A 22220-nucleotide genomic window follows, 5' to 3' on the forward strand; every position below is an offset into this window, starting at 1 on the left:
GACGATTAGTTTTTAACAACAATGGTATAATAAAAATTTTCCTTAAATACATTAATACATAGTTGGAATTTCAAACAAACAATATCAATATATGTAATTAAATTTGTAATTTCAATTTGTAATTAAAAATTTCAATTTTTTACCGAAAGTGGGAGAGTTAAATTTTGAGTTAAAGAATTCGATTTAAAAAAAAACGGAATGTGCAACTAAATAGTTTTGTTCTTAATCACAAAGATGAATTTTCAAACGAGAAGACTAATTTCCTACGGCAATAACGAATTTTCTTCGAAATATGTGCATTTTCAAACCAAAGGGTTGAATTTTCAACTAAAAAAGATAAATCTTTAATTTCAAATATCAATTCTCTACTAAAAATGATATAATCCAATTTAATTTTACATAAATTTATTTTTGACTAACTATGAAGGAATATTCAGAAAAATAATAATTGATCCCTCAATGAAGAAGATGCACTTTCAAACGCGAAGATTAACTTCCCTGTTTAAAAAGACGGTTTAAAAAAAAGTATATTTTTAATAAAAAAAGATCACTTTTTTTAAAATATCATTTTTCTATCAAAAATGGTATAATCAACTTTTCTTTTACAGAAATTAGTTTTTCACTCAAAAACGAGTTTGTAATAATAGAATCCTCGAAACAAAGATGAAATTTCAATTAAGAAGTCTATTTTTCAACTAAAAATAACGAATTTTCAACAAAATTCTGAATTTCTGAATACTGCATCGAAACAGATAAATTTATTTCTCAATAGTTCAATCTTTAACGAAAAAAGGTTGATTTCAAGCCAAAAGTATTAATTTTCTACCAAAACATAAAAATTACAAAAAATTTAATTATTAAGTACAAAAGGTCAATTTTCAATTTAAAATATCAATTTTCAACCAAAAATAGTAGAATCGAAATTTCTTTTAAAGAAATTTGTTTTTGACAAACTGAAAAGGATTTTTTTTTAAATAACTCAATCTTTAATGAAAAATATTAATTTTCAACCAATAATATTACGTTTTTACAAAAAATTACGAATTTTCTACAAAATCTAGAAAGTTTCAAACAAATGTATGATTTTTATCTAAAAATATCATTTTTTAACCAAAAGTAATATAAGTAGATTTTATCATTATAGATATTAATAAAAAAAAGAAATTTGAATAAAATAGTTGAATTTCCAATCAAAAAGGTTCATTTTGAACCGAAACAGATGAAGCTTCAATTATGAACGTAATATTCAACGAAAAATTAAATAGTTCAGTTTTTGTTTAAAAAATAATTTTCAACTTAAAGAAGTGCAATTAAAAAAATAAGCTGAGTTCTCTACCAAAACAGATTGCAATTGAAAATATCAATATGTTTTTAACCAAAAATGGAAAGTTACATTTTCACTTCAATAAATTAATGTTGAAAAAAAATAATTGTCAGAAAAATGGCTGAATCCTAAATCAGCAAGAAGAATTTTCAAACAAGAAGATTAATTTTATGCTAAAAAAGACGAATTTTTAACAAAATCCATAATTTTTTAAACAATTAGTTAGATTTTTAACTGAAAAGATTTAACTTTAATTAAAAAAATTACCTGTTCACCAAAAATGTCATAGTTTAATTTTCTGTTAAAAAAATTAATTTTTAACAAAAAAAGTGTTATAAAAATTATTTCAAAGGAGGTCGAATCCATTTACCATTAGGCAGATTCTGCAATTCAAGTCTTTGAATCGATCAGGAAGGAAATTTTGTTGTTTTTAGATTAAATTTTAAGAAAACAATTTTTTCGTAATAAAAAAATTCTATGTTCAAAAGATTAATTCTTAACCAATAAGATTAATGTTTTACAAAAAAGACGAATTTTGAACCAATTACTTGATTTTGAAACTATAAGGGAATAGTTTTTTTTTTTTAATTTTTTGTTGAAAATTTTCATTAATTTAGATGTATTTTTTTATGTCTTGACTAAAATTGTTTCTTGGTTAAAAACTCATCTCTTTGGGTAGAAACTTGATTTTCTTACTGAACATGAAAACAATGAAAATGTATCCCTTTAAATTGAAAATTCAACTGCTTTTTAAAACTTGCCTTTTTGGGTGGAAAACTCAACAATTTTGTAAATATTTTTTTTTCTTTGTTCGTTCTAGAGCTTTGCGCTCGATAATATATGCATATATACATCTACAACTGAATTTTGGTAGTTGTGAATTATCTTTTGTTAAAGCTCCTTTGTTGAGGACTCAATTATTTTGTTTAAAGTTTCTATTTTTTTGTTTGCATTCGACTACTTGGTTAAATGTTAAACTAAATGAGTAAAAATGGATCTTTTTTGGGTTGAAGATTCATCATTTTAGTTGAAACTTCTTTCTTTTTTTGGTTCAGATTTAATCTTTTTTGTTAAACATTTCTCTAATTGTTTTAAGGTCTAACGACCTTTTACAAATAAATTTTGTTGTAGAAGATTCATCATTTTAGTTAAAAATGTATCTCTGGGTAAAAATTTAAGAACTTTCTTGAAATGAATTTTTTTATTCAATTCAGCTGTTGTTGTTTTAGAATAATCATATTTTTTAGTTTTTGGTTGAAAATTTGTCTACTTATTAAAAAGTTCAACCATTTTGTTAAAATGTTATATTTTTGGATGAAAAAATAACTATGTGATTGCAAATTCGTTAATTTTTTAAAACTGAAAATTAAACTTTTTGATTTTCAGTGTAAACGGTTTTGTTAAAAATTCGGCTTTTTAAAGAAAGATTTGCATTTGACACAGATACAGAACTCATCCCTTGATGTCTTGTATTATTTTATACTAAATTTTGTAACATTCATTAAATATGTATATATAACATAGAAAAGATAGGCTTTTCATTTATTCTTTTTCACAAAAAGATAAATAGGCGCGCGCCGTGGCACGCGCAAGACTGCTAGTTGACTTTTAAACCTAAGAAGATGAATTTTTAACCAAATAATCCAAGTAAAAGAAAAGAATAATTATTAACAAAAAAAGTTGCATTTACAACCAAATAGTTGTACATACTTTCAAGAAGAAGAAGAAAAATTAAATTTTCAACAAAAAAGTTAGTTCCTAATTAAAAGTGAAAAATTTCACATAAAAAAGATTTTGAGTTAAAAAAGTTAATTTTCAACTGAGACAAGTTTCATTTTTATTCAAATAATTGAATTTTTAAATATAGCACATGCAATTTCAATTAATGCCATCTTAACAAAACACGTAATAGTTGATATTTCAACCAAAAAAGATTTTAGTTTTTAATTCAGTACATGTGAATTCAACAAAAAGAAATGAATTTTTAACTAAGCATTTCAATCCTGAATAAAAACAGAATAATTTTTACTCAAACATTTGTATTTTTGACCAAACAAGATCAAATTTCAAAAAAAAAATAATAATAATTTTTAAACTAAAAAGACGAATTTCTAACAAAAGTTGAGTGTTCAACCACGAAAGATTTTTCAGTCTGAAGAGAAAAAAATGTCAATCAAATTATTGAATTTTTGAGCCATAAAGGTAAATTCTATTTAGAATATTTTATTTTAAACAAAAAGTATTAATTTTTGAACACAAAGTTCATTTTCAACCAAAAAAGTAGAATTTTTAAGCCAAAAAGACGAATTTTCTACAAAACATTAGAATTTTAAAGAAAATAGTAATTTTTTCAACCAAATAATTAGTAACAATTATTAATAAATTAATTTCTACGGAATAAAGTTAAATTCCTAACCACATAATTAAAATTGAACATAATAGTTGAATTTTCAGCTTAAATAGGTTATTTTTTAACGAATTAGTTGAATCTTTAAATAAAATAGATTCAGATAAACAAATAAATTTTTTAATTCTTAAGACAAAAAGGCGAATTCTCTATAAAATATTTGATTTTTCAAACCAAAAGTATGAATTATTAATTCAAAAGTTAATTTTAAACAAAAAAGCTCTCAATAAAAAAGACGAATTCTCGACAAAAATAGTTTAATAAGAAATAATAAAAAAAGTAGTTAAAAAATCCTAAAACCAAATAGATTAATGTTTAAGCAATTAGTTGTACTCTTAATCAAAAATATAAAATTTTTATTAAAAGAGAAGAATTTCCAAACCAAAAAGAAGAATTTTTAACTAGAGCTGAGTTTTTAATCACGAAAGGTTTTCCAGTCAAAAGAAAAAATGAAATTTCAGCCAAATTATTGAATTTTCAAGCCGAAAAGGAAAGTTCTGTAAATAATATAAATTTTCAAACCCAACAATGAATTTTTAAACAGAAAAGTATTTTTTCCAACAAAAAAGTTGATTTTTAAGCCAAAAAATTAACAATAAGAAATAATTAAAGGAACAAAAATGATTTTTTTCAACAAAATAGTTAAATCTACAACCCATAAAATGATGTCTTAACGAAGTAGTTCAACCATGTGGTTGAATTTTTAACCAAAACTGATGCTTTCTTAATAAAAAATTTAATAATTGAATTTTGAATCAAATATAATCTATTTAAAATAAATGGAATAGTTACATTTGTAGTCAAAAGAATTAATTCTTAAAAAAATAGTTGAAGGATGTAATTCGAAGGATGTAAGTCGAACGATGGTTGAATTAAAAAAGGCTGATTTTTCCGGAGAAATCATTCTCTACAACCATACTGTTTTCAATTTTGAAATTAAATTTTTGTATTTCTGAAAGCGTAAAAATAATAATTAGAATGGCAACACTTTTCGAATATATAACTGTATTTGAAGGTTATTTTTTTAAGATCAAAAATATTACAGTTGGTTTTTTGGATTTGAAAATTTTTATTTTTAAAAATTGAAAAAAATGGTTTATTCGCTACAAAATGATGTTTTTTTTTACTGCTTAGTTTTTACTAGCGAGCAATAATAAATAAATTACCAGAAAAATATTTCTTTCGGTTTTCAGAAATATCTTATTTTTTCGCAATTTTGGAACGCTTAAAATATTGTGCATAATGTCTTCTCAGACAAGGAAAAATTTTAGGTTCAACATATTGAACTGTTTACAAAATAGATTTAATTCAACCCAGAAAACATGTTTTTTCCACATTATCAGAAAGTTATAAATTGAACAAAGTTTTTTTTAATTGCAAAATTGCTATTAGTGTTCACTAGTAAAAACATGGACGCATAAAAAAATTCGCCATAATTTTTTAAAGAATAGGAATTGAAAAAAAAATTTAATTCAAAACTCGAACAGAAGATAAGATTTTTAGACGTGGTGTTGCAACGCTCATTTTTTACAAGGATGAATGTCATTTTTTAAACTTTTTTTTATTCAGAAGCTTTCAAAACAACAGAATTTCACTGTATATTGTACTGTTATTAAGAAAATAAAAAGTTTTATTCACAATCAAATTTTTTATTCAAATCATAATTTTTATTTATAAAATGATAAATTTCATGAGGGTAGTCAACCCTCCTAAAAATAAGGCAGCTTAGTTTATTTAATTCTGAATGCAAAATTTGTGTCAGAACAAGCTTTGATTATTATTTTTCTTATTTGAAAGTTTCTGTATTAAAAAATTCCAAAAAATCACATTCACCCTTGTAAAAAATAAGGGCTGCAGCTCCTCGGTATAAAAAATATGTTTAAAAACTTCCATTTCGTTTTCGAGATATTAAAGAAAACTATTTTATGGGTAAAGTTTAAGGGTGTTTTTCACCCCTTAAATATATAAATTAGCACGTAACAAAAGATAAGTATTCACTATTTTTTTATATACCACAATATTTTACGGAATGAAGAAAATTGGTGAGGTACAAATCTGACACTTTCCTTGTCAGTAATTTCGGGGTTTAAATTTAAAACCTTGAAGAAGTGGTATAGTGTATTTTCCCATTATCACAAGCGAAGTTTTATTACGTTTAAGATACTCGAGTTTTGCTTTTATAAATAATTGCTCATAGAATCAGAGGAAACAAAATATATCTCTTTAAGCCTTTTTAGGGGAGTTTTTTTATTTCCGAGGGTGGCTTTTAAGGAAAGTAAGTTCTTGTAACTCATTTGTGCATTTCAAAGCTTTACATTTGATGAAATGGAGATTTTTTTATACAATTTTAAAGCTTATTAAATATTTTTCAAGGCTTAAAGATTATGAAAAATGTTGAAGAATTCTAAATGATTTTTTATTTTACATTTATTTTAAGAGAATATTAAAAAATATTTCAAAACATTCTAAGAAATTTCAATTTGGAAGTCTTTTTTAACACTTTGAAAGGTTTTAAGCTTTTAAAAAAATAATAAAATTTGACTACCGTTCTTCGGAATATTTAAAATGAGCATTTTTTTAAAAGCTAACTAAAAAAATGTATATAAAAAAGATTTTAAATGATTTTTTTAAATATCGAAAAATAATGTAGAAGATTTTAGAGCAAAATTTTTGTATTTTGCAGGAGAACCAAATTTTAGAAAAAATTGAAATAAGTGTAAGAGATATTTAGATGTTTTTAAAGAGAATAATAACTTTATTTAAAACAAAATTTGGCTTTCGAAAATTTCAAACATATATTTTGGAAGTTTTTAAAAGAATTTTGAAAGGTTTCAAGAGAATACGATTTTTTAAAAAAGATTTCTCGAAACATTTATAATGATTTTTTTATTTTACAACATTTACTTGTAGAGAATATTAAAAAAGATTTCCAACAAATTCAGAAAGATTAAAAAAATTATGAAAAGAGTATCTAGTAGATTTGAAGGCTTTTTTAAATTTCGCAGAATTTTTTTCATAATTTTAGTAAAAATTCGAATTGTTTTAAAAGGTACTAAGGAATGAAAAATAATGAAACATTAAAATGAAAAAATGGGGAATTTTAAAGAATGCGATATTACATTTAAAAATTTTAATAATATTTTTTAAAGTTCGAAGATTATAAAAAAATGTTCTCAAGATTCCTGAGAATATTTAATTTGATTCTTTATTTTTTAAATTAATTTATAAAGAAAATTCAAGAAGATTTGAAAATTATTTGAAATTAACGAATAAAAAATTGTTATTTGAAACAAAATGTAAAATTTTGAATTATTCGAATAAAATATTTATAAGATTTTTAAGAATTTAAAAAGGTTTAAAGAAAATAAAAAAAATGTCTTAGGATTTCTAGAAAATTTGGTTGAAAATTTCAAAAATAATATAGAATTTTAAAAAGCTTAAAAAGAAATGCATATTTTAAGCTTAATTGGTATTTAGAAGCTTTGAAAAGATGAAATAATTTGTAACTGAAAAAGATTCCAACAAATTTTTAACAAAATATAGATTTTTTAAGATTTTGAAATAAAAAAAGAATCTTTTCAAGAATTTCCAATAGTTTTCGGAAAATAATTTTTTCTTTAAGGTACCGAGATGAATTTAAAAAGATTTACTGTCTGAAAATTTATTTTGAGCAAAAATTAAAAAAAGGTTTTAAAGAATAATAAAATTCTAGGAAAAACTCGAGTCAGTTTGAGAGATATTTAGAATTGTCATAGATTTCGAATAAATCATTCGAAGCTTCTTAAAAACGTTAAAAGGTTTCCCGAAAATAAATAATTGTTCGTAAAATTCATGGGGAAATTTAACATGATTTCTCATTTACATTAATTATATTTCAAATTAATGTAAAAACCTTCCAAACAAATTGAAAAAAAATGTTATTTTTTTATGAATTTAACTCTTTTTAATTTGAAATAGCATTTTTTTAGGTTCAACATAGAAAATTACACTTTTCTTAAAATTTATGTTTCTCGGTTAAAATGTAACTATTTTATTGAAAATTACGTTTTTTTGGTTAAAAATTAATTTTTGTAAATGAAAATTAAACTATTCAATGTTAGACTGAAAATTTATCTTTTTTGTTGAGAATTAACTTGTTTGATTAAAAATTGAAAAATTACTTTAAAAATTCATTTCTTAAGTTTGAAATTTAAATATTTGGTTAAAATTGACCTTTACTATGTTTGCAAATTTTATTTCTAAGTGAAAATTTTGTTTTTAACTTAAAATTAAAGTAATCTATTTTTGGTTTAATACATATATTTTTAGTTGAAAAAATATATTTTAAATTGAAAATTCATGTATTTTGATGAAGAATTAACTTATTTATTGATATTTGGAAATAACATATCTGAAATCTTTCAAAATCTTTTTCAATTTTCTTAAGAATTTTGGGAAAATTTTATATAAACTTTGAATTTTTAATAAACTGAAATTGAAATCATTTTATTATTTTCTTAGAAATAAATTTCTCTGGTTGATGATTCACTATTTCAGTCAAAAACCCTTTTTGTTTCATAAAAATTAAATTTTTTTGTTGAAAATTACTTTTATTTTTGGTTGAAAATTAGTTTTTCTAACTGAAATTTCAACAATTATACTTTTGGTTGAAAATCGATCTTTTTAGTTTGATGATTCAACTATTTTTTGAAAAATCGTCTCTTTTGAATGAGTTAAAATATTTCTGAATTAAAATTAAAGTTTTTGTTGGTTGGAAATTTCCTTTTTTACTAAGAATTAATTTTTAAGAACCTCAGGCAAATTATATTTATGTTACCTTTGATACACATAGATAAATAAACTTGAAAAGTGAATATTTTTCTTACTATTATTAATTTTTTTTGAAATATGAAACCTATCGATCTTCCGAGTATTTTTACCCGTCACTAAATTCAGACCGAATCAAGAAAACTAACGGAAACTAACCCAAATTTTTTGTGAAAAATTAATTGTAATAAATAAATAAAAATAAAATAAGGATAAATTATTTTAAAAATAAGCAACTCGAGAAAGTCGGTAAGTTAATTCTTTATATTTAAGAAAAAATTGAATTGATTTTAATCAGTTATTAATTAGACCTTAATTTGTTTTTAATCATAAATGACTTTTTGTTTATAAATTTTTAATATTGTATATTTTCAGCTTATTTCAGAATTTTGAACTGAATATAGAACAAAAAAATTAGCAAGTCGTAACAAATTCTCTTCCTGAGAAATTAATCAAGAACTTGGATCTCTAGCATCAACTTTTAAAATTACAAATTACTTTTTCAGCATCCTCGGCATGGAATAAATCCCTGACCTTTTCAAATTTGTAGTTCTCTAGAAAGAGCGAATTTTAAATAGAGGATTGAAATTCAAAAATTAATTTAATTTTTATTTAAATACTTTTGTTCAAGTTCCTGGTCAAAGTTGCTACAAAATCCCAATTCTGAAATTCCCTGACCATTTTTTCATATTTTTCTGACAGTTCTAAATTGTTCTTTCAGGTTTAAGAACAAGCTTACACCTAGAAGATCAATAATTAAGTTATTCTCTCAAGAAGGTCAATTTTAAACCAAAAATATAATAATGAAAATTTATAATATAAAATTAAAATATAAAATTTAGAAACTAAAATAAAAATGTTTAACCCCAAAGATAAGTTTTAAATCTATTTTAAACTGAAAATGGAAGATTTTTTCTTTCAGTTATAAAAATTAAATTTCAGTAATGACTGATATTTCCACAAAAATATCTTAATTTTCAATAAAAAATAGTTAAACTAAAAAAGAAACGAATAAAAATAAACAATTTTTCAATTAAGTATATAAATTTTCAAATAGAACAGAGAAATTTCCAATAAAAATGTAATAGTTACATTTTTTAAGCAAAAAATCAATTTTTAACCAAGGTTATGAACATTTAATAAAAAAATTCATTGTAAACAAAGTTTTAAATTTTGAAACCAAGATACGAATTTTATGCCAAACAAGACAATTTTTGAACAAAATACATACATTTTTAATAAAAGATATAAATTTTTAAATGAAACAATTTTTTGAGGATATAGTTAAATTTTTTACAAAACAGATGCATTTTTAATCAAGAAGATTAAATATCTATCACTAAAATGATGAAACTTAAACAAAAAAGGTTTCTAATCAAATAGTTGAATTTTCAACTCGAAAGATTAATTTTCTATCGAAAAAGACCAATTTTTAAACATATATGTACAAGAATTTCAAACCAAAAAGTTACATTGAAAAAAAATTAAATAGTCACATTTTCAGTAAGAAAATAAGTTTTTAAATTGCAGTTGAAACCATTAATTTTTAACTAAGAAAAAAAATTAATTTCTTTAAGAAAAAAAGGTAAAATCTCAACCGAAGTGACGACTCTTTGATGAAAAAATAAATTTTCAAAGAAAAGTTTAACAATGAATAATTCCTCAAAAAGTATTTTAATTTTCAATAAAAAATAGATAAATTAAACTAAAAAGAAGAATTTTCATAAAAATAAATATATTTTTAGATAAAAAAAAATTTCCAAGCAAAAATGGAACGAATATTCAACCAAAGAATTTAATTTTTAAGCAAAGATAAAAGTTTTATAATAAATAGTTACATTCTTAATTTAACACATGAATTTTCAACCAAAAAGATCAAATTTTTATAAAAAATATCAATTTTCTAGAAAAAATAGAAAAATCAAATTTTCAGATAAAGAGATTAATTTTTAACGCAATTGTCAAAATTTCAACTAAACCAATAAGTTTTTAATAAAAAAGATAACTTTTCAGCCAAACATGAAATGGTTCAATTTTCAATTAAAAAAATTAATTTTTAACCAAAAAAAGTAATTTTGAACACAGGAGTTGCATTTTAAATAAAAAATGGGGTTTTAAATAATATGATGAATGCTCAACCAAAACAAATTACTTTTCATCCAAATATTTGTGATTTTTGATTAAAAAAAGTTATCATTTGAACCAAAGTAGATGAATTTTCAAGATAAAATCGAACTTTCTACCAAAAAGAATGAATTTTTAACATTATAATAAAATTGATTTTAACTTCAGTTTAACGAGAAATACCTATATCTGTATCGTTTCCTTAATTTCCCTGGCCAGTTTTAAATTCTGACTTTCTGTAATTTCCTGACCTGTGGCAATTGAGTTGAGATTGTTAGAAGCTTAAAAATAATACTCAGCATTTTTTAAATCTAACTTTTAGTTTTCTTGAGGCTAATTACAGTAATAATCAGAAATGGAAAAGACATGAATAACAGTAATTTTTGTTGGATGCAGAAAATTGAAGATGAGGCAAAACGAAGAGGGTCCAGAATTATTTCGGGGTGCAGTTCTTTATCGAGAATGGGGTTGCCGCTTAACGACCATAAAGAAGCTTACGGAAGCTGTAGGTTCCTTTGAAAAGTCGATAGCACTGAGTGAGGGCACTAATCTCCGAACTTTATTGGGTCTGACCAGAGCCTTAATGATGTCCACTAGATACAGAGAAGCTGCTGAGAATGCTAATAAATGCCTGGAACTCGGTACATTTATAAAACCAAATTTTACCTATAAAAAATAATTTATAATATAAACAAATCTTACAGCTAAGAGATTAAAACTTTTTAGTTTTCAGAGTGTCTACTCAAACCCTCTCCTTATCATACTTTTCCCTTTCCTAATTCGCCTATCTCTTCCCGAAATTCCTTATCCACTACTTTCTTAGCTCACGCTCCCCTTCCCCTGTCTTCCCCAGCGAACACTCCTTTCCTCAATCCATCAATTTCCCTCTACCACTTTCCCTCCTCTAGTTTCCAAAATAACACACCCCTTCCCCAGCCATCACTCCACCCCTCTACTTCCCCAGTCATCACTTTCCCTCTTTTACTTCTCAAGCTAACACTTCCCTTTCTCATCCATCATTTTCCCTTCTCTACTTGCTCATCTAGAACTCTCCCTTCTGAGCTAAAACTATCCATTTTGTTCTTTCCTAGCTATCACTTTTTTCCTCTACTTTCCCAGCTAATACTCCCCTTCCCCTGCCATCACTTTCCCACCTTTATTTCATAAGCTAACACTACCCTTTCCCATCCATCACTCTTCATCTATTATTTCCGCAGCCATCACAATTTCTCCTCTATTTTCCTAGCTCAGATTCCACTTTTCTATCTTTTACTTTCCCTTCTCTACTTTCCCAGCCATCTCTTTCCGTCGTATATTTCTTCAGCTAACTCCTCTTTCCCATACATCACTTTTCATCCATTATTTCCCAAGCAATCACTTTACCTTCTCTATTTTCCCCGCTAAAATTTCTCTTCCCCATCCGTAACTTTCTCTCTTGTATTTCTCCAGCTAACACTCCCCTTTCTCATCCATCACTTCCCATCCTCTACATACCTAGCTAACACTCTTTTTCCCATCTGTCACTTTACCTCCTCTACTTCCCCAACTGAGACTTCCATTCCCTATCCATCACTTTTCCTCCGCTACATTCCCAGCTAAAAATCCCCTTTCCCATCTATCACTTTTCCGTCTCTACTTCCCCATCCATCGCCTTTTCTCCTTTACTTCCCTAGCCATCAGTTTTCTCTTTTCGCTTCTCCAGCTAACACTCCCGTTTCCCGTCCATCAGTTGTCCTCATCTACTTCCCCAGCTTTCACTTTTTACCCTCTATTTCCCCATCTAACACTCCCCTTCCCCATCCATCACTTTTATTTCCCAACTTCTCCTGCTGATAATCCCTTTCCCCAACCATCATTTCCCCTTATTGCTATAAGTAAACAATTTAATTTAATTCTGAACATTTTTTAAAACTTTTTCGCATTTTTGAAATTAAACATTTTTCATGCAGCACAAAAGTCGTAACTTCTTTTTATTTGCTATATTTAAATACTTTGGACCTGTATTTTGATAAAAAAGGAAGTAAAATTATGTAAATTTTGCTTTAGAATAAGGTAAGCGTCATTTGGTAATTGTTAATAAATATTTTATAAACAACTACGAAATGAAGCCATTTAACAATTGTTGGATTTCGTTATTTTATCAAAATCAACTATAAGTATCATAGTTATGTCTTTTTGCTTTGATACTTTGTAATTAGACAATGGTGTAGTACATAAACAAATTTAATAAACAAATGCACTATGTTTGCATTTTTAAATATACAAGTATTCTTAGCAGAATCAATCATAAATATCATACCGATAACATTTTGCTTCCATACTTTAAAGTTCGACACTGACTGCTCATTAATTAAACAAATTTAATTAACTGATGCAATAATTTGTCTTTTTGTTTTATTATGCTTTTAGTTAATAATTACTTATCACTCAAAATAATGAAGTCAACAAAGTCATGACTTATCCATTTTTCATGAGAAACCTTTAATTTTTTTAGTATAAGCATTACATTGAAAAAAACTAAATATATCTGCTGAAAAATGGGCAACTCATGACTTCGTTTCCTTCACTAGTTTAAATAATGAGCGTTTGTTATCTAAGAAGTACAATAATACAGTAAAAGATTATCAGTGCGATATTTGTGGAAGACTGCTAAAGAAACAAGGCTTATTTATTTAATAATAGGTAAATTAAGAATTTTTAAATCAAATTTGCTTTGAAAAATTATTGCTTAACTTGAAGTAGATAGACAAAGGCTTTTCAAAAATCTAAGCAGTTGATTTTACTAAAAAACGAAACATATCTCCAGAAAAATCGCCAAATAATGCATTTGTTTGTTAAATTTGTTTAATTTAATTTAGAATTGTATTTTAACTTCAAAGTATGAACTCAAAAGGCCTTCAGTGACAAGTTTTTAGTTAATTCTACTAAAAAACTTTTATATTTAAAAATGACTAAATGAAGCATTTGTTTATTAAAATTGTCTAAACAACGCAATGTCATTTCCTAATTCTAAAATATCACAGCAAAAGGCTTAGGCAGCAAATAAAAAGTTAAATCTCATGAAAAAATTCAACTTTTCTACTGGCAAATAGTCAAATAATGTATTTGTTATTAAATTTGATTAAATAATACGCAACTAATGTTTAAACTAGATGTTGATGATTTTCAGTTAAATGATCTTTTTTTGACCAAATAGCAGAGTTCGGAATTCAATCATTTTTTTCTGATTTACTAGATAAAAATAGTTTCGAACCATTTTGGCAGAATATGCTTTGCCGTAAAGATGCAGAACTTCATTTGTCCGGATAATTTTTTTGTCCCTTCCGTCCATCCGTCGTACTTTCTTACCACGAGAAGAAATAGGGGAAGTGAAGGGTATTTGGGGGGGAAGGTACAAGGAATGTAAGTAGAGGTAGGGGAAGTGAGTCGAGGACTAGTGTGGGAAGTGAGGCATGGGAAAGTAAGGGAAGTAAAGGAAGGGGAAATGAGAGGAAGTAGGAGATGGGCGCGGAAGTGATTGCGAGGTTAGTAGGAAAGTGAGTGTAATTAGGGGAAGTGAAGATGGAGAAGAGAAGTGAGGGCGGTAAATAAGGGAGGACATGGAGAGTAAAGGAAGTTGGGGAAAGAAAGTAAAGTGTGGGAAAGCAGGAAGAAAGGGGGTGAAGGGTAAGTAGAGCAAGTGATTGTAGAAGATGGCATGGTAGAAGCAAACCTGGTGTGAATATAACACGGAAGTTAGGAGAGGAAAGTCAGAGGTAGGACAGGAGAAAAGCTAGGAAGAGTATGGGAAGATGGAAAGGGGAAGTGAGGGACAGTCCAGAAAGGAAGTGTAAGTGAAAATGATAGTAAGAATAGGGATAGTAAAGGAAAGAAGGCGTAATAGAGAAAGTAAGGGGACGGAAATTAAAGAAGAAGCGGTGAATTACGACAAAAGAGAATAGATAGGTAAGAGAAAGTATAAGAGGGGGAGTTTTTTCATTATTTTCGCTCATCGTCCTGCACTATTTATTGGTACTTTCATTTAAAAATTGTATAATATAAGTTTATATTTGAACGAGGCAGACAATGATTGGCCAATCTTCTATGTATCCTTATATAAAAATTTTTTCCGATTGCATGCCGAATTTTAGAATTTTCCCAGACAAAACCTTTAAGTTTCTTTAAAAAACACTTTGAAATCGGACTAGAATTTTAGTTTCAAAATTTATTTGTCCGGATACGTTTTATGCCGCGTCCGTCGTATTTTTTTACTGAAAGAGGAAATCAAGTTAGCAAAGAAAAGGGAATTAAAGGGAAATGTAGAGGAAATAGGCGATATATAGGGTCCAGGACCAGGGAATTAAGAAGAATGTAGAGGAACTAAGGCATATATGGTTGACTGTGTAAAGGAGAAGTATGGAAAAGTAAGGAGAGTGATATTAGAGAAGTCTATGAATTTGATTTGATTGGATGTCAAATTCACTGAATCGATTAATAAAGGAGCTTAAAGTTGTATTGCAAAAAATGTGGAAATCGGACTAGCAGTTTTGCTTCAAAATTGATTTGTCTGGATACTTTTTTTGCTGCGTCTGTCTGTCGTACTTTTTACCGGAAGAAATAGTAGGGGTTAGCGAGGAAGAGGGAATTAAGAAAGATTTAGGGGAAGTAAGGGAAATGTAGTTTAAGGGCGTGAAGGAGAAGTATGGGAAAGTAAGGAGAGTGTTACTAGGGAAGTGAGTGTGAGTAGGTTATCAAGATAAGTGAAGGTTGAGAAATTAGACAAGTTACGGAGAGGTGAAAAAGTATAGAAAGGAGGAGAGGAAGAGTAATGAAAGAATGGAGCAGTAGGGGGGAGAGAAACAATTTGAGACAGGAGGGGAAGTAATCGAAAGGAGGTGGAGTAGGGAAGTGAAAGCATGGAAGTACTTGTCTATCAATTTGATTCGATTGAACGCTGAATTTCCTCAATCGATAAATACAATAGCTTAAAGTTTGGACTGATTGAAATGCGGGAACTCAAATGACCAAACAAAGTTCGAGAGTAGCCATTCGAGTGATTGGAGGAGACCCCAACTCCTAAAATTCCAGAATGACCCTTTCTCTAATTGTGCATTTCCGGCCTTTACAGACCCGCAGAACTATCAAGTGATATGGATGCGGGTGGAGACCTTGTTCAAAACCGCAGAGTTCGAACTCAGCCTAATTGACGCTCACCGGGGAAAACGAATAAGGCCATATCCCTTCACATGGGGCATATATCAAGGAAACCAGACTATTAAGGATTGCGTAGGGAAGAATACGTCCCCCACAGCCCTGCGGCAACTTTACCCCTGGATAAAAGAGATGCAGGACTTTATTCAGGATCTCAAAGCAAAAAACGATGAGATCAAAGATGAGTTCGAAGGTATCACAAAAAGTATTTATGGACGAATTTCAGACACGCCTTCTTGTAACACTACCGTACCAAAAGATAAAGACCCCTACCCCCATTTTCTACTTAACTTTTAGTATTATGATTTTTTCACTTGAAATATAAAGCTTTATATATTTGCAAAGATTATTGTCAATTTTTTATGCACTTTGTCGGGCTAGTATAATTTTATTTATCAACAAAATATATTACATTTTTTTATTTGGTTAATGGAAGACGTTTTTCAACTTTAAAGAAAAAACTAGCATGATGCATCGCCCGCTACTTGCATGTGTATTTTTGCGGTTCAAGGGAAAAATTAATTTTTGATTTAAAATAACTATTTGTGTCCAAATTTGTAAACACATAAATTCTAGCTTAAATTAGGTTTGTAGAGAGTTTTATCAGTTTTTTAAAGGGTTATATAAATGTAATATACCTAATTTTATTTTTGGGGAGTTTCAAGTCGTCCCATTTTTAGAAATCTTTAAAAATGTCTTGGAATATTTTAAACTTTTTTCTTTAAATGATTTTTAAAATCATTAAAAGGCTTCAATTTTTTTTTTCTTCAAAAATCTACATTTTTTCTTTAGATTTTACAATTTTGTTAAATTTTGAATTATTTTTTAAATTGTTTTCTTCTCTTACATTCTTTTTTCATAACTTTGCAAATCGTTCAAAATGTTTAGACATACTTTTCAGTTTTCTTTCAAAAATTAATATGTCTGAAGAAAAATAATTTAAAATTTTTTCTAGAAATCTTAGAAATGTTATTTGGAATTATTTAAACCTTAAAAATCCTTAGAAGGCTTCAAAATTTTATTTTTCGACAATTTTGGGTATTTTTTGAAATTCTTAAAAATCTCTTTAAATATACTCTTTTACATTCATTTTTGAAAATAAAAAATCTTAAAAGATTTTACGAGGAATTTTACAAAAATTCTATGATGTTTCAAACGTTTTGAAATCCTTTTTAATTTAAAATTATATTTTGAAATTTTTACAAAACTATTAAATATTTTTCGAAATGATAAAATTTGTTCTAAAATTTGATAAAAATCCTGAAAAATTAAAAAAAAAAAAATATTTTGGTTTGCAAATTTTGGACATCTTTTTCAATTTTCTCATAAAATTAATATTTTGTAATATAAAATAATTTCAAATTTTACTGTGAATGTTAAAAACTCTTTGATCAGTTTGTAACCTTACAATCCTTAAAAAGGTTCAGAATTTTACTTCGAAATCTTCGGCATAGAAATTGCTTCATCAATCTTACAGATTCTTTTTTGATAATTTTGAGAATCTTTTGAAATGTTTTAAAATCTTTTTAAATATACTCTTTAAATTGATTTTAAAAAATGAAAAATCATATAAAGATTTTCGAGGAATCTTACGAAAATTGAATTATGTTAAAATTTTTTTAAGACTTCTAAATATTTTTTAAAATGATTCATTTAAAATTTTACTATAAATCTTCAAATCATGTTTTAAATTATTTAAAACCCTCGAAATCCCTAGAAAGCTTCAAAATTTGATTTCGAAATCTTAAACACTATACATTGATTTGAAACTTTTAAAATTGTATCCCATTTTAACTTATTTTTGAAATTCTATTAAATTTACTAAATATATTTTAAATGATCGAATTGTTTTTGTAATACTTGAAATTTAAACAAAATGCTTAAAACTCTTTCAGATTCGTTTTTGACATTTTTGGAAATCTTTTGGAATATTTTAAATGTTTTTAAGATAGATTATTTAGGTTAATTAAAAAAATAAAAAGTCATTACAAATTTTCCGAGGAATCTTACAACATTTTTTGGTGATTTTTTTGAAAATCATCTTAACATCCTTAAACAGCTGATACCTTTTTTGGTTAAACTTTCAAAAATTCAAATTTTTTCCTAAATTTGTTTGAAAACCTGCTTTGAAATTTTTAGAAATTCATTTTAATTTTCTCTTAAAATTATTTTTTATAAACAAATCATTTGAAAATTTCCCGAAAAACCTCGAATTTTTAAAATTAATTTAAAGCCTTTAAAAAACTTAAACAGCTTCAAAATTTTATTTCGAAACCTTTAATACTGTACATTCAGTTAAAAATTTTGAAAACTTTCCGATTTTTAAATTATTTTTGTCATTTTTTAAAAACTTCTAAATTTCTTTTAAAGTGGTTGCATTTTTTTACTTCTAATAATTTAATGAAATAGCTTTAAAATCTTTCAGATTATGTTTATAACATTTTAAAAATCTTTTAAAGTATTTGAAAATCCTTTTAAAAATTAAAAGGTACTGAGTAGAAATGATCTCTTGAACATTTTAAGAAGGGACTAACTCAATATATAAAAAACTTGATAAAAAGTAAAATTATTTTTCCCAGTTTTCTTACAAACTGGGATTTTCCCCTTCAAACGCCCATGTTAATTTTAAAAGCCCGGGAGCACATATTAATATTAACCCACTTGGTTCGGTTTTGGAGGGATTTTTTTTAGAGAACAGAAAAGATTGAGGGGGATAAATTCAGGGTAGCATATCTCAAAGCCTGGACGGGTAATTAGGGAGGCAGGCCTTATACTTATTTTATACATTTAAAAAAGAATCAATAGGGGAGTAAAATTTGAAAAATGGTATCAAAATTTTCTTGATAAAAATATAACAACTTTTTTAAATATTAAATTGAGGGATTAACTATTTTTTAAAACTCGTATCCTAGGTTGGGTTGAAAAACTCAAATTTATGAGATTCATATTTTTGATTTGAAACAGATTTTTTTTTCGAATCTTGAAACATGAGTTATTTTTACACAAAATCCGCAAAAATCAGTTTACACAGAATCCGCGAAAAATGAAAAAACAATTCTTGAATTATTTTTTGGGTAAAATAGATGGAAGTAAATAAGCTAATATGCAAAAGAAAAAGGACGATTTTTTTGTCGCAATGTAATATTTCAAACAAACGAAGAAGCATGAACTTTTTTAAATTTGTATCTAAAGTTGCAAAAAAAATGTTATTGTTCATTTTTGTATTTTTATGCTCTTTTTAATACAATAGCAAAACATGTATGTATTTTTAAGTTTCAAACAGAATTTCTCTTTCTATTTTTTCCGAATTGTTTGTGAACGGACTTTTGCCAATTTTGTCTAAAAATAAACCATTTTAAAACTTTGCAAACTTTCATTCGACTTGCTCAGTGGTGAGAAATTTTTTGTAAATTTTTTTGTTTTGAAATTGTTTGTAATTTTTCATTTTTTTGCATACCCAAAAAACTTTGAAATCTTATTAATATCTTAAATATGATGAAATCTCTTAAAATTGATGAAATCCCTCATTATTCCATACAAATCGAGATAAATCTCCTAAAAAATCTTTAAATATAATTTCTTTTAAAATATCTCGAAAAACGATAAAATTGTTAAGAGTCCTTGGACTATTTTTAAATGCACTAAAGTTTCTTAATTTATTAAAAATTTTTTAAATGTTTTTATTCTCGTGAAATTACGGTGAAAGCTTGAAATGTTTAATATCTTTTACTATTCATTAAAAAATGTTTAAGTCATTGTAATTCCCAAAATTCTCTAGAAATTCTTTGAATTATCCTTAAACACCTTACATTTTTTTATATATCTTCGATAAACTTTAAAAAATCCCTTAAAATCCCTTAAATATCTTAATTTTTTTAAATTGTGTGCAATACTATAATATGGTTAAAATTATATGAAATTCATTTAAATTTTATTAATCTTAAAAGCCTTTAGAGACCCTAATAAAAATCCCGGAAATCAGCTTAAGTTCTTTAAAATCCACTAGAATCTGTTAAAATCTTGTGAAATTTTTAGTAATGCCTTGAATTCTTTTGAAGAATTTTGAAATCTTGGAAGTTTTTAAAAACTTTTTAAATCTTTATAAATTCTCAAAATCTTGCAAATTCCTTAAAATGTTTAGAAAATTTTTAAAATATTCACAAAGGTATTGAAGTCTTGTGAATTTTCTAGAAATTCTTGAAATTGTTTCAAAATCTTTGAATTTTTCGAAATCTCTTGAAATCTTTTAAAATATAAGGAAGGATTAATAAAATTGTATAAAATACTTTAAAATCCCTGAAATTAGCTTAAATACTTTAATCCCTTTAAAATTTGTTGAAAGCTTGTGAAATTTTTAGGAATGCTTTTAAAATTTTTGACCATTTTTGAAATCTTTGTAATTCCTTAAAATATGGGAAATTATTTAAAATGCCTTGAAATATTTTTAAATAATTTAAAGGCCTTAAAACCCTATTGAATGCTTTCAAACTCATGAAATCAGCTAAAATCCTTTAGAATCCGTTGAAATTTTGCGCAAACATAAAAAATTTCTGGAAATGTTTTGAAAATGTTTCTAACCTTTAAAATTCGTAGAAGTCTTTAAAATTGTGGAAACCTCTTAGAATTAAGATAGGGATCGATAGATAGAATTTCGGATTGCCTAGTGGATAGAAAAGGATAAAGGTGGACAAGCAAAGGATTCATATCGATAGAAAGTCTGGAATTCAGAAGTTTAGGGCTGAATTATACTTGGAAGAGATAGAGAAGGTTTCAATGAGACAGAAGATAAGCATTGAAGAAGATAGGAAAATTTTTATATTGAATAATGGATAGAAAAGGATATAGGCGGAAAAGAGAAAGATTCATGTTGATAGAAAGACTGCGCTTCAGAAGAATAAGTCTGACATATGTTTGCAAAAAGATAGAAATAGATTAAATAAGATAGAAATATAAGGATTAAAATAGATAGATTAGATTTTCGATTGCATACAAAATAAAAAAGGATGGAAAAGGATATAGGTGGATAATCTGTGAATACATTTTAATTAAAAGACTGGGATTCAAGAAGATAGGGCTATTTTATATTTCAGAAAAGATAGAAAAGGATTCATTTAGATAAAAAAATAGGGATTAGGAACTATAAACGCAATTCAGGATTTTTTAATGGATGGAAAACGATAGAGGTGGATAAGTGAAAACTTCGTTTGTATAAAACTCTTAGGAATCAGAAGGATAGGTCTATCTAATGTTTCAGCAAAGATACAAAAAAATTAATTAGATATGAAAATTGAGTTAAAAACAAGATAGACAAAATTTCAGATTGCCTAGTGGATGGAAAATGATAAATTGTACAAGCAAAGAATTCATGTCGATTGAAAGTCTTGAATTTAGAAGTTTAGGGCTGACTTATACTTGGAAGAGATAGAGAAGGTTTCAGTAAAGCAGACGATAAGCATTGAAAAAGATAGGCAAAGTTTGGTATCGAATAATGAGTATAGGTGGATAAGTGGAGGATTCATGTCGATAGAAACACTAGGCTTCAGAAGGATGGGCTGACTTATATTTGAAAAAAGATAGAAAAAGATTAAATTAGATAGGAATATCAGGATTGAAAAAGATAGATAAGATTTTCGATTGCATAAACAATAAAAAAGGATAGAAACAGATAGAAAAGGATATAGGTTGACAAGCTGTAGAAGCATTTATATAGAAAGACTGGGATTCAAGAAGATAGGGCTATCTCAGATTATATAAATGATAGAAAGGATTCAATTAAATTAGAAAGCTAGGGATTAAAATGATGAAATAGAGTTTAGACTGCCTAACGGTAAGAAAAGATAGACGAGGATAAGCGATGGATTTATTTTTATAGAAACACTAGATTATGGATAGGGAGTAGAAAGAAAAGGATACATGTGGATAAGTGGTGGGTAGAAATGGATCTCAAAGATAGAAAAGGATTCAAACGGACAGAGACGTTATCCACTTACTTCCAGCAGTGTGGCTTATTTTGAAAAGTTCACCTGGTCAGTGGATGACCTACTAAAATTGAGACTTGACGATTAAAGGTGATAGCGCCGTTTAGAAAACAGATAAAGCTATTTTTACCAAGCCATTGACAAGCTTCAAATGACCCGCATTTTAAGTAATTACGCTGCTCCTTCTAAGAGTGCAGGTAAAAGTGCGAAATTCCCTGGAAATGCGAATGTCATTTTTATCTTTTTTATGTGTTAATTCAATACTGACAAGGTCAAATTACTTCAACTAATGCTTATTGAGCCTAGAATTGAAGGTCTCCAAACGCTACAAAAATATATTTTTATCTATATTCTGAACAACGCTATCTACCTTTCACAGGCAAGGTTAGCT

At 26.5% G+C, this 22220-nt stretch overlaps 1 protein-coding gene across 2 annotated transcripts in view; it reads left to right on the forward strand.

The window, feature by feature from the left end:
• Positions 1-8734: 8734 nt before the first annotated feature.
• The window catches only part of LOC117172842, a 33267-nt gene continuing 19781 nt past the window's right edge, over positions 8735-22220 (forward strand). For both annotated transcript variants that reach the window (XM_033361093.1, XM_033361092.1), the window contains exons 1-3: positions 8735-8786; positions 11058-11302; positions 15769-16044. In XM_033361093.1, coding sequence (XP_033216984.1) covers positions 11068-11302; positions 15769-16044 — 511 coding nt within the window. In that variant the 5' untranslated portion in view covers positions 8735-8786; positions 11058-11067. The remainder of the gene's footprint in view (positions 8787-11057; positions 11303-15768; positions 16045-22220) is intronic.

The sequence above is a fragment of the Belonocnema kinseyi genome, chromosome 5 (genome assembly GCF_010883055.1).
Source record: "Belonocnema kinseyi isolate 2016_QV_RU_SX_M_011 chromosome 5, B_treatae_v1, whole genome shotgun sequence".
In the NCBI taxonomy this organism is placed as follows: domain Eukaryota; kingdom Metazoa; phylum Arthropoda; class Insecta; order Hymenoptera; family Cynipidae; genus Belonocnema; species Belonocnema kinseyi.